This window comes from Hypomesus nipponensis, chromosome 20, assembly GCF_054491055.1.
Source record: "Hypomesus nipponensis isolate SF chromosome 20, ASM5449105v1, whole genome shotgun sequence".
Classification (NCBI taxonomy): Eukaryota; Metazoa; Chordata; class Actinopteri; order Osmeriformes; family Osmeridae; genus Hypomesus; species Hypomesus nipponensis.
The window spans coordinates 7,461,043-7,473,613 of NC_140380.1; the positions used below are offsets into that span (position 1 = coordinate 7,461,043).

General features: G+C 57.1%; 1 protein-coding gene across 1 annotated transcript in view; it reads left to right on the top strand.

The window, feature by feature from the left end:
- dchs1b (dachsous cadherin-related 1b) overlaps positions 1-12,249 on the top strand; it is an 84,043-nt gene extending 71,794 nt beyond the window's left edge. Inside the window, exons 15-29 of the mRNA XM_084683913.1 lie at positions 1,327-1,566; positions 2,270-2,395; positions 2,743-2,952; positions 3,865-4,121; positions 4,362-4,568; positions 4,931-5,327; positions 5,567-5,680; positions 6,253-6,464; positions 6,640-6,794; positions 7,358-7,488; positions 7,757-8,043; positions 9,017-9,158; positions 9,274-9,445; positions 9,533-9,942; positions 10,046-12,249. Of these exons, the coding sequence (XP_084540039.1) occupies positions 1,327-1,566; positions 2,270-2,395; positions 2,743-2,952; positions 3,865-4,121; positions 4,362-4,568; positions 4,931-5,327; positions 5,567-5,680; positions 6,253-6,464; positions 6,640-6,794; positions 7,358-7,488; positions 7,757-8,043; positions 9,017-9,158; positions 9,274-9,445; positions 9,533-9,942; positions 10,046-12,093 (5,108 nt within the window). The 3' untranslated portion in view covers positions 12,094-12,249. The remainder of the gene's footprint in view (positions 1-1,326; positions 1,567-2,269; positions 2,396-2,742; positions 2,953-3,864; positions 4,122-4,361; positions 4,569-4,930; positions 5,328-5,566; positions 5,681-6,252; positions 6,465-6,639; positions 6,795-7,357; positions 7,489-7,756; positions 8,044-9,016; positions 9,159-9,273; positions 9,446-9,532; positions 9,943-10,045) is intronic.
- The last annotated feature ends 322 nt before the right edge of the window (positions 12,250-12,571 follow it).

Sequence of the window (12,571 nt, forward strand, 5' to 3'; positions counted from 1 at the left end):
TTTTCCCACCCGGACGGTTTAGATTTGCGTATGAGAAGAGCGCAAAATTCGACGTCATTCACTTTGCGCGAGAAACTCGTTTTCTTGGATGAGAAAACAGGCGTGCAGGGAAGCCTGGCCTGGGCTGGTGTAGCGGTGGCCCGTGTTGACGGGCGCGGGGGAGGCAACACGGAGGTAAACAAACAGCTGTCCTCCTTGGGAACGTCAGCACCTCTGCAGCACGGTAAAGCATGTTGCACAGAGGACGTCTGTGCTACATGCTCGTAAATCCCAGCAGCGCCAGCCTCTCACAGCCACTGCTCGTGAGCTTAGATAACGGATGTGGCGCCGCATCCAGTACGCGCACGCACACACGCATTCGCGCACACCAAACCCAGACGCGCTCGCACACACACGAACGCCACGCATGCCAACACAGACACAAACACACACACACACACACACACACACAGCCAACACGCGCACACGCTAACAAACTCCTCACCCTGACTGACCCTTGCTGCTGTGGGGGCGATGACAGGGGTGTAGCAATGGGAGTCGGGGAGGTTTCTAACACTCGATCCTCCGGAGGAGAGGTCTCCCTCGCAGATGGGATCACTGAGCTACCTGGACCTGTGGGAGACATGGAAACGCACACACACACACACACACACACATATACACACTCACACGGGCCTAATGCAGAACAGATTCGCAGGGCTACCAGCCATGTACTTGGTGAGGAGATGGAGGGGAAAAAAGGGGAAAATAAGTCTCACTTAAAAGGATTGTGGGAGAGGGTTGATTTGGAGCTGGCATCCATGGTGTGCCAATTAGTACCCGGGGCTGGGGTGTGTGTGTGTGCGTGTGCGTGCAAGCCGGTGTTTAAGTAAACAAGGTATGTGTGCGGCATAATGCGTGTAATGAGAATTTGGGTTTTGACCATGTTCAGGCCGCGGAGCTGAATAGAATGAGTTAATACTGCCCCTCTCTCTGATTGTGGAAACTCTCATAAAGAGAAGCCATAATGGTTTCGTTTAACCGTCCCGGCAGCCCTGTAAATACCGCGGTTCTCTCAGGTAGACAGAACTAACATGTTCACAAGAATAATACTCTGCAAGACGTGCTAACAGACACCCTTATACATGCACGAGCCCTTGTGTGCAAGGACAAGCTAATCCAAACATCTTCTCTCCTCTCCTCTCCTCTCCTCTCCTCTCCTCTCCTCTCCCTCTCCCTCTCCCTCTCCCTCTCCTCTCCCCTCCCCTCCCCTCCCCTCCCCTCCCCTCCCCTCCCCTCCCCTCCCCTCCCCTCCCCTCCCCTCCCCTCCCCTCCTCTCCCCTCCAGGTTCTCTCTCCATCCTCAAACCTCTGGACCGGGAGGAGCAGGAAGTGTTCAACCTGACGGTGGTGGCGGAGGACCACGGCGTCCCGCAGCTCTCCTCCTCCCAGGTGGTGTGCGTGCAGGTGATCGACGTGAACGACGAGCCTCCGCTCTTCCAGCGGGCGGAGTTCGAGGCGCAGGTGACGGAGAACCAGGGAGCGGGAACGGTCGTCCTCGCCGTCACCGCCACCGACCGCGACCAGGGTGAGAGTCCAGGAACGGTTCCTCTTCGAGGACGGCGCAGTGTTTTGTCTGGGAGCGCACAGGGAGCTGCGCGCCTGAATTGATATTGACTTTACTTTCTCAACTCCGGGGCTTGGGAATTACACATTAAGTAGATGTTAAATGACTGCACCGAGAAGTTACTTAACTCTTCCAGGAGGAATTGGAAGGGGAAAGACATGGGAGCGTGCCAGAATCAGCTTGCACGCAACCGGGCGAGAGTTTGAGGCGGCGAGATGGATGGAGGGAGAGATGGGGAGAGAGGGAGGGAGGGAAAGAACCAAAGGGGAAAGAAGAGGGGAGATAAAGAGGGCAATATTGACATTGCAGATTCATAAACAGAGGGGATCAAAAAAGACTGAGACCGAGGGAAACAATGGAATGAAGGTTGGAGGGGAGGCGGGGAGGGGAGGGGCGAGTGGGAAGGAGGCAGCGAGGGTGGGAGTGAGGGGAACAGGCAGAGGGAGCTGTAAAAGGATCCCAGTCTTTCCAGAGCTAACCACAGGCTGCGTTTGCTAATGGAGGCATGTGGCTCCAGAGGCAGAATGGAGTCATCCAGTGTTTATCCCCCTGAGCTGCTCCAAGGCCTTACAGACACAGGATCACCCTGCTAGACCTAGTGTGTCTCCACTGGCTACTGCAATGTCCCTTCCTTCAATGTGCGTGTGCGTGTGTGTGTGTCCAGGCTCTAATGGTCAGGTGACCTACGGAGGACTGACAGAGGAAGGGTTCACCATAGACCCCAGCACAGGTGTCATCACCATCACCAAGACCCTGGACAGAGAGATGCAGGAACACTACACACTTACAGGTACTGCTGAAGTCCTGGTCCTAGTCCCTGTTTCTAGTCCCTGTTCCTAGTCCCTGTTTCTAGTCCCTGGTCCTAGTTCCTGGTCCTAGTCTCTGTTTCTAGACCCTGGTCCTAGTTCCTGGTCCTAGTCCCTGTTTCTAGTCCCTGTTTCTAGTCCCTGGATCTAGTCCCTGGTCCTAGTCCCTGGTCCTAGTCCCTGTTTCTAGTCCCTGGATCTAGTCCCTGGTCCTAGTCCCTGGTCCTAGTCCCAGTCCGGTCCCGTTTCCAGGACCTTCTAACCACACCAACCTGTACCTCTACCCTCTACTAATCTCCCATCTTCCCACCTCTCTCTCCCCTTGCCCCAGTCTACGCCAAGGACGGCGGCCTCCCTCCTAACTTTGCCAAGGCGGTGGTGCGCGTGTCGGTGCAGGACGAGAACGACAACGCCCCCGCGTTCGGCCGGCCCTGGTACGCCCTGGAGGTCCCGGAGAACCAGCCCTCCGTGGAGCTCTGCACCCTCCGGGCCAGCGACCCCGACACAGGGCCCAACGGGGACCTGGAGTATCGGATCACCGGTGAGGCACGCACGCACGGAGAGAGAGAGAGAGAGAGAGAGAGAGAGAGAGAGAGTGGGCATTGGAGCGTCTGTGTGTTTGGGTGCGTTTGTTTGGGTGCGTTTGTTTGTGCCTGTTTGGATTTCTGCTCGCGCTCCAGTGTTCAGGGGGTGCGTGTGAGCGCCATACCCGCAATGTGACATCAGCCCTGTTCTTCTGGATCCTCCAATCAAGTTCACAGGAGGATCCATCAAAATCCCCATTCAAGTCTCTCCCCGATATGTCAAATTCCAGCGACAATCCCCAGACAGGTATCTGCATTGTCCAAGGGTCACGGACAATAACGTTATCTGTGGCGTCAGCGTTGATGCTGTGCAGAAACGGCCGTTCTCTCCGCAGTGGGTTGACAGAGTGTACAGCCCGCTGGATTCGATACATCTGGACGGACTTAGATCAGACTTCCACGTACCATTCCCCCAGCCCATTCCTGCGCAACCCCCCCCCCCTTCCCCCTCTATGACCCCCTGACCCCCGAACCCTTCTTCTTCTTCTGTTTCTCTTCACCGAGGGCCTCTCGGCTTCTGCAGGGAAGGCTCCATCTGCCGTGTCCATCTCCAGGGCCTGACGTCAAGTGCTTGGAAGACATTCGTGTGTTTGACGTTGCAGCCATGACAACTGACGAATGAACGCCGTATAGGGGATATTCAGTGTAGCGCTTACCGCTCTTCCCTACTGAATCTGACCTCTCCCTTTTCTCTCTCTCTCTTTCTCTCCCTCTCTCTCTCTCTCTCTCTCTCTCTCTCTCTCTCTCTCTCTCTCTCTCTCTCTCTCTCTTTCTCTCTCTCCGTCTCTCTCTCCCTCTCTCTCTCTCTCTCTCTCTCTCTCTCTCTCTCTCTCTCTCTCTCTCTCTCTCTCTCTCTCCCTCTCTCCCAGCCGGAGACCCCAACGGGGACTTCCGCCTCCACGCCAGCTCGGGGGCCCTGTCCACGTCCCGACCCCTGGACCGCGAGCGGAAGGCCGGCTACACCCTGGTGGTGACGTCCCTGGACCGGGGCAGCCCCCCCCTGAGCGGCACGGCCACGGTGGAGGTGACCGTCCTGGACGTGAACGACAACAGTCCGGCGTTCGCCGCCGGCAGCTTCAGCGTGGACGTGTCTGAGGACGCCGCCGAGGGCTCCCTGGTCCTGGAGGTATGAGGAGGAGGACCGAGTTATCCCCGGGATTAATCTGGGATTATTGAGAGATTAGGATTATTATTCTGAATTTGTATAGGTTAACACAATGAACTGCTTGAAGCGTTTGATTACTTTGATGGTGCTTTAAGAGAAGGAGGAGGGTATTGGCGTGTGTTTTGTGTGGATCCTTAGAAGGAGCTGTTTGCGTGCTCCACCCCATTGTAACTCGAAGCGTTTCCTTCCCCCGTCGCCTAGGTGACGGCCACGGACGCGGACGAGGGCCTGAACGGGCGGGTGTTGTACTTCCTGAGCCGCGAGGCCAGGGGGGCGTTCGCCGTGGACGAGAAGAGCGGCCGCGTCACCACGACGACGCCGCTGGACCGGGAGAAGAGGGCGTCGTACAGCTTCCAGGTGTTCGCTGTGGACCTGTCCCCCGCGGCGCCGCGCAACACCTCCGCTCAGGTGACATGGAGACGGGAGGGGAACAGGGAGGGTCTGATCTCGCCCATCAGCGGCACCTTCTTTTCGATAGAATGCTCAGAGCATTGTTGTTCTGCGGGTTTTGGGTTTTGGGTTTTGGGTCTTGGGTTTTAGCTCAATGCTCTATGAGACGCTAGATTTAGCATCTGATTCCAGGAAAGGGGTTGCCAAACTTTGTTTTCTATAAAGTAATGTATGACCTGTAGTCGAACAAATTGAAATGAGCTCTAGAATGTTCCGGACAGGATTGTCTTCGTTTATGGTTGAAATCTTGTGTAAAGTCAAAAAGCATCCTCCTTGTTGCTTACTGAAATCTCCCCCCTCCAACACCCCTTCCCCCACAGGTGACGGTCACCATCCTGGACGTCAACGACAACGCCCCTTTCTTCATCCAGGACCCCCTGGTGGTGGAGGTGTCCGGCCTCCAGTCCCAGCGCGTCGTGGCCACCATGAGAGCCGAGGACAAGGACTTTGGCGCCAACGGCTCCGTGTTCTACCGCTTCGCCGCGCCGGCCAGGGGCTTCAGCATCAACTCTCTGACGGGGGAGATCCAGGCCACGGAGCCTCCGGGCGGGCTGACCCAGGTCCAGAGGACCCTGCTGGTGGAGGCCATGGACCAGGGCAGCCCGGCTCAGTCCTCCCTGGGGGTGGTGGTGGTCTACGTCAGGGAGCAGCAGTACCAGGGCATCCGCTTCTCGCGCAACGCCAGGGACGTCAGCATCCAGGAGAACGCCGAGCAAGGTCCGACATCCAGGCTGGCTCTCTTCTGTGTCGGGCTTTTCTTGTCTGTCTGCGTGTCTTTCTGTCTCTCTGCTGCGTCTCTCTCTGTCGATCCATATATCGTCTGTCTCCAGATATGCCTGTCTGTCTGCCTAGCTGCCCATCCACCAATCAATCAAACCTTTGCTTCTATAGCTCACGTCCAAGGTCATAAAATGAGCGCTAATGCCAACGTCTCTGTGCCCTCGTTGCCTGTGCAGGCACAGCAGTAGCGCAGGCCCAGGCCCAGTACCCCGACGGCACCCGCAGCGGCATCAGCTACAGCCTCTTCAGCGGCAACCGGGAGCACGCCTTCAGGATCAGCTCTGCCACGGGTGAGACGGGCCGTCCGTCATCTGTCTGTCTGTCTGTCTGTCTCTGTCTGTCTGTCTGTCTATCTTACCCTTACCTCCTCTCATGATTCTATCTGTCCTGTCTCACCTGCACCTGTTTGGTGTCTTACCTGAACCTGTCCCTCTCCTGTCCAGTACCTTACCTATATCTTACCTGTCCTGTATCTCACCTGTAAATCACCTGTCTAGTATCTTACCTATATCTTACCTGTCCTGTATCTCACCTGTAAATCACCTGTCTAGTATCTTACCTATATCTTACCTGTCCTGTATCTCACTTGTAAATCACCTGTCCAGTACCTTACCTATATCTTACCTGTCCTGTATCTCACCTGTAAATCACCTGTCTAGTATCTTACCTATATCTTACCTGTCCTGTATCTCACCTGTAAATCACCTGTCTAGTATCTTACCTATATCTTACCTGTCCTGTATCTCACCTGTAAATCACCTGTCCAGTACCTTACCTATATCTTACCTGTCCTGTATTTCACCTGTAAATCACCTGTCCAGTACCTTACCTGGATCTTACCTGTGCCACACCCGTCCTGCAGGTGAGATCTGGGTTCAGAGCCCCAAGGGGCTGGACTTTGAGGACACCCCCCGACTCCGCCTAGTGGTGAAGGCCGAGACCGCCTCCTCCACGTCCTACATGGCGGTCAACTTGATCCTGCAGGACGTCAACGACAACCTGCCTCGCTTCCAGCTGCAGAACTACGTGGCCTACATGAGGGAGGCCCAGGGATACGAGATGCCTATCATACAGGTATCAGTCACGCACGTACCCGGGCATGCAAACACATACGCAAGCAGAGACAGAAACAATATCATACACACACATTGGTATGTGAATACAAACACACTTATGCATACACACACACACACTCACACAAACACAGCTTTGGTTGAATCTCCCTCCTGCTCCTCCTCCCCCCTGCCAGGTCGTAGCTGAGGATGTGGACCAGGGGCAGAACGGTCAGGTGACCTACTCCATCCAACAGTCAGGCGGCATGAGCGGCCTGTTCAAGATCGACCCCGTGACAGGAAGCATCACCACGGCGGCCATCATGGACCGGGAGATCTGGACCCAGGCCAGGTGAGGTCTCGCCCCAGATCCACGTCTTCATGCCGGCTGGATCCTGTATCGGCGTAGCTCATGTTCCCCAAGTAGCCTTAAACTGCATCCAGGCAGCCATCTTGTGTTTTCATTCCGAGTCTGACTACTGTATAATGACTGTGTCCCTGCCCAGCAATCGCTGCATGCCAGATGGATTCACGAGGAAGCCAAGTCTCCATTCAAACTCCTTAAATCAACCGCCGCTTAACGTGACTTTGCACCACGTTCCACGTGTTTCTTGCGCAACGATGCGTCTGCATGATTTTCAGGGGGGGGGGGGGGGGAAATCAATTCATAAATCACCCGTATTCTGAGCAGAATTGTATCGGATTTATTTTCCCCTAAAGGCGCAAACAAACCACAGTGCACATTCCTGTTATTAGCAACAAATCTTTCTCCTCTCTGTCTCATATCCTGCCCTAACTTGTTGAGACTGTAATAAGATGAAAACATGTAGATCAGACCCCCGAAATAAATAAAAAAAACACTGAAGTGCGATACAATCTTGTAAAAAGCATGCCATGTGTGTTTGTTCTTGACAGGCTGGTCATCACAGCAACAGACAAAGGCAGCCCCCGATTGGCTGGTTCGGCCACTCTGACGGTGATTATCGTCGACCAGAACGACAACAGTCCCACCATCCCCCTCCCCCGGGAGGTTCGCCTCCCAGAGAGTGAGTCTGTGAGCGACACACACCACACCGTCAACAGTGAAACCAAACCCTGAAAGCACAACACAGTTAGCACACAACTGACACGACCAAACAGCTAACTTCTATGCCTGGCATCCCTAAAATGTCAACGAGCGAAATCTCTTTGTGGGAAATCCATGTGATTTACCTCGCAAATAAAGTCCTCTCCTGCCACATCATCTTGCCTTCACTTTTAGTGCTACGTTTTTCTTTTTTTAAACTCCTCCCCCCCATCGTCTCACCCCCGTAGACACCGTCATCGGCACGGAGATCACCTTGGTGACGGGCAACGACGTGGACTCCAGCCCCGCCCTGGCGTACTCCCTGCAGCTGGACCCCTCGTCGCTGGGCCGCTTCGGCATCCACCGCTACAGCGGGGGCGTGTCGCTGACGGGCGCCCTGGACTTTGAGGAGAGGACCTGGTACACGCTGACCGTGCGGGCCACGGACTCCCAGCACCAGACGGAGGCCAACATCACCATCCTGGTGGAGGACATCAACGACAACGCGCCCACCTTCACTCAAGGCCTCTATCAGGTGGGCACGGCTGTTCCGTACGGTCTATCTGCCGTCCTCTATTCACGCGGTCTGCAGTCACTATGGTTACACACAGTCTGCAGTCACTATGGTTACACTCAGTCTGCAGTCACTATGGTTACACTCAGTCTGCAGTCACTATGGTTACACACAGTCTGCTGGCACTATGGTTACACACAGTCTGCAGTCACTATGGTTACACACAGTCTGCAGTCACTATGGTTATACACAGTAGTTTTGGCAGTGACAGTGTTATGGTCCTGACAATGGTAAACTGGAGATTATTGAGCCTTACATATAAACTTCTTGTTGTTCTATATAATATAAAAAATATATAATTCTTGTTTTACTGCTGGTGATATTTTACCTGCTTATATGTTGGTTTTGTTCTGTTGTTCTGTTATATTCTGAAGCCTCTTACTGTAGCTACTTCCTGGTGTAACAGTACTTATGTATTATATTTAGCTGTCAGCAGGAAAAGACAGGTTTCTACTAAACATGTCAACCATGAGCTCTTAACCTTCTTGGGGTCTTCACACCTTGTTAAATTTGATCGACAGGAAAGTAAATTACCTTCAGAAACTAATTTATCCCTAAACGCCTCCCTGTCTGCATATACAAACATTCACACACGCACACAAACACGCGCACACACACTGTGAGGGTGATAAAAGTTAACTGGCTAATCTCCCATGAATGTGTCTCCACTGGGGTAAAGTTCCCCAGATGAAATTGCAACGTTTACTACAGGGGCTCATAACTTTAAAACGTAAAAAAAGAGAAAAATGAAAGTAACTTTTTTCCCTAGACATCTTTTCTTATTGAGAGAGCCAGGAAGTTCATAAGAAAGCAACATTCACCATTTAACAAACTGGATCCGCTTACTGTATAATTGCCTGCAGGCACGTTTCTATTCTTAAATTGTTTTTGTTTTGTGAAAAATGGACGCTGACATAAATGTACGCCTCCCTAGATAACGCTGCCTGAACACAGCCCGCCAGGAAGCGTAGTCGTCACGGTAACGGCGACGGACAGCGACTCGGGGGAGAACGGAAAGGTCACCTATCGCGTGATGTCATCGACGCAGGAGGGATTCTACATCGACCCCAGCAATGGTACGGAGGACTGCCGCCTGGGCAAGACGCCAGACCTCGAGTTCATCAGATCAGATCGTGAACATGTTTCTCTCATCACTGATTGGCTCCTTCTTTCGAACCCCTCCCCCTTCAGGGACCCTGTTCATCAACCAGAGGGCAGAGTTCGACCCCGAGAGAGCGTCCGTCAGCGTGGTCATCGAGGCTCGTGACGGAGGCTCCCCCACTCTCTCCTCCCTCACCACCGTCCAGGTTCACCTCGCCGACGTCAACGACCACGCCCCCGTCTTCCACCAATCAGAGTACAGGTAAGCGACTCTCCTCCAATCAGAATGCATGGAATTTTTGTTTCCTTCATTCTTGAGATTGACTTCACGTCGTCGTTCTGATTCCAGGGCCACCGTCTCTGAGGATACTATCGCCGGGGCGACCATCTTGACCCTGGAGGCCTTCGACGCCGACCTCTCTAGGGAAAACTGTGGCTTCGACTTCGCCATCGCCAGCGGCAACGGCGGCAACGCGTTCCAGATCGAGAGCAGCGTGCGCTTCCTGGAGGGCCGCGGCTTCCAGACCGTGGGAACCTTAGTATTGGCCGAGGGGCTGGACTTTGAAGCCACGCCCGTTTACAACCTCACCGTCGTCGTGTCGGACCGCGGTGTCCCCCAGCGGAGTTCCAGCGTCGCCGCGGTCATCACCGTCGGAGACGTCAACGACAACCCGCCGGCGTTCAGCCGGGCGGAGTACAGCGTGTCCCTGAGCGAGGGAGCGGCGGCTGGAACCGAGATCCTCCGACTCACAGCCACAGGTGCCTCTCTCCTATTTCTATCTCTTGCTTTCCCCCCGTCCTCTGTTCATGAAATATCTTTCATTGCCGCATATTGATTTCAATCTCCTGTCTCCCAACCCAGACCCGGACTCGGCGCCCAACGCCGAGGTCCAGTATTCCATCAGCTCCGGGGACGAGCTGCACCTGTTCACCGTGGACCAGTGGAGCGGAGCACTCCGCCTTCAGAGGGCCCTCGACCGCGAGCACCAGCCCTCTCACGTGGTCATCATCCAGGCCTCGGACGGCCAGGGCCACTTCGCCCTGGCCCCGGTCGCCGTGGAGGTGAAGGACGTCAACGACAACCGGCCCTTCTTCCCCGTGGAGACCCTGACGGCCAGCATCAAGGAGAACCAGCCGGTGAACACCGCCGTGACCGTCCTCCACGCCATCGACCACGACACCGGGGTGTTCGGCCAGCTGAGGTACTCCCTGCTGGAGCGCCCGGGGCCGGGGAAGGAGGCCTTTGCCGTGGACCGCATCTCCGGCGAGGTCCGAGCCAGGGCGAGCTTCGACTTTGAGAAGGTCAACTCCTTCAACTTTGTGGCGCTGGCGACGGACGCCGGCAACCACTCGGCGACGGTGACGGTGCAGGTGTACGTGACGGGCGAGGACGAGTATGACCCGCTCTTCGCCTCGCCCGAGTTCTCCTTCGAGGTGCCCGAGGGGGCGAGGAAGGGCCAGAGCATCGGGCGGGTGCAGGCGAGCGACGAGGACGGCGGCGTGGACGGTATCATCCTCTACTCCCTCGCCGGGCCTTCCCCTTACTTCGACGTCAACAAAACCACGGGGGACATCCTTCTCAAGGTGGACGGCTCGGGCGGCGGCGGCGCCGGAGGGTCGGGCAGGGCCAAGCGAGAGGCCCGGGTCATGACCCTGGACGTGACAGCCCACAGTCCCCTGGAAACGTCGCGGGTCACCAAGGCCCAGCTGACCATCGACGTGACCAACACGGGCTTTGGCCTGGCGCCCGACGTCAACGTCCTGCTGGTCAGCATCATCGCCGTGTCGCTGGGGGTGATTGTGCTGCTGGTGGTCATGGCCATCGTGGTGTTCCTGGTCAAGTCCCGGCGGCGGAAGAAGAGCCAGGAGGCGGGGAACCGGACCGCGTCCGGTACCGCCCTCCAGAAACTGGACCCGTCCAAACCCGGCGCGGGGGGAGGCGAGCGCATCTACCACCAGGCGCTGCCGGGCTACGTGGCCGACCAGGGCGGGGCGGGGGGCGGGCCGTACACCCGCGGCGGCTCCCTGGACCCGTCGCACTCCAGCGGACGGGGCTCGGCCGAGGCGGCGGAGGACGACGAGATCCGGATGATCAACGAGTACCCCCGCGTGGCCTCCATCACCTCGTCCATGCAGGAGCACATCTCGGCCCGCGGGCCCGACTCGGGCATCCAGCAGGACGCCGACCAGCTCTCCGACATCTCCTGCGAGCCGGCTGCCCTCGAGGGCAGCGCCTGGTTCAAGGGGAAGAAGCTCGGGGGCAGCGTGAGCGGGACCCTGCTCTCCGGTCAGCTCCCCGTCTACCGTGACGAGGGCGGCGGCTACCTGGGCGTGGGCCGAGGCCTCAACATCTCCCACCCCAAGGACTACGCCTTTCCCGAGGACGGGAAGCCCCACGTGGACGGCTCCCTCACGGCCATCGTGGCCAGCGACGAGGAGCTGCGGGGCAGCTACAACTGGGACTACCTCCTCAACTGGTGCCCGCAGTTCCAGCCGCTGGCCAACGTGTTCACCGAGATCGCCCGGCTCAAGGACGAGACGGCCCAGCAGGGCCCCAACCCCCGGCAGCCCTTCCAGCCCAAGGCCAAGACGGACCCCAAGCCCCGCATCGACCCGCCGCCCCTCATCACGGCCGTGGCCCACCCGGGCGCCATGTCCGTGCCCCCCAAGGTGCCCGTCATCGGACGGACGTTCCCCCACCTGGCCACGCTGCGGAGGTCCCCCATCAGCCACGAGGGCTCCATCTCGTCGGCGGCCATGTCCCCCAGCTTCTCGCCCTCCCTGTCGCCCCTGGCCGCGCGCTCGCCGGCCGTGTCGCCCTTTGGGGTCAACCAGGGCCCCTCGGCGTCCATGATCAGCACTCGGGAGCCGTCCTTGGACCAGAGTCCGGAGCACGAGATGAGGATCTGAAAAGCGCAGCCGCGCCTCCCCAGGGGGGGACGGGGGGACGGGGACGTAACCCAGGATTTTAGGACCCGTTTCCCCGAAACAAAGCGACGTACTATTGTTTTCCCCACCGGCGGAGAGATTTTCACACGTTGTCCACGAAGGGGGGTGGGTTGATCATGGATGGATATCCCCCCCCTGCCCCCCCCCCCCCCCCCAACCCCGCAACCCCCCCCCCCCTCCCCCCCGACCTCGTCAGTGCCTAAAACATTTCGAGGGACACTTTGGATTCGATGTCGCTGTGCGACGAGCGACACCTTCCTCTGTTTTGGGGACCGGGGCCTTGTCCCTGTCAGGCAGTGCAGAGGTGGAGCATGTATGTGTGTAGAAAAAGGAACGGGGGGGGGGGGTGTGGGGGGGGGTGTGTGTGTGTGTGTGGGGGGGGAATGACCTCCCCCTCCCCCCACCCCTCTGCTACGCCATGCCCCGGTATGACGCAGGG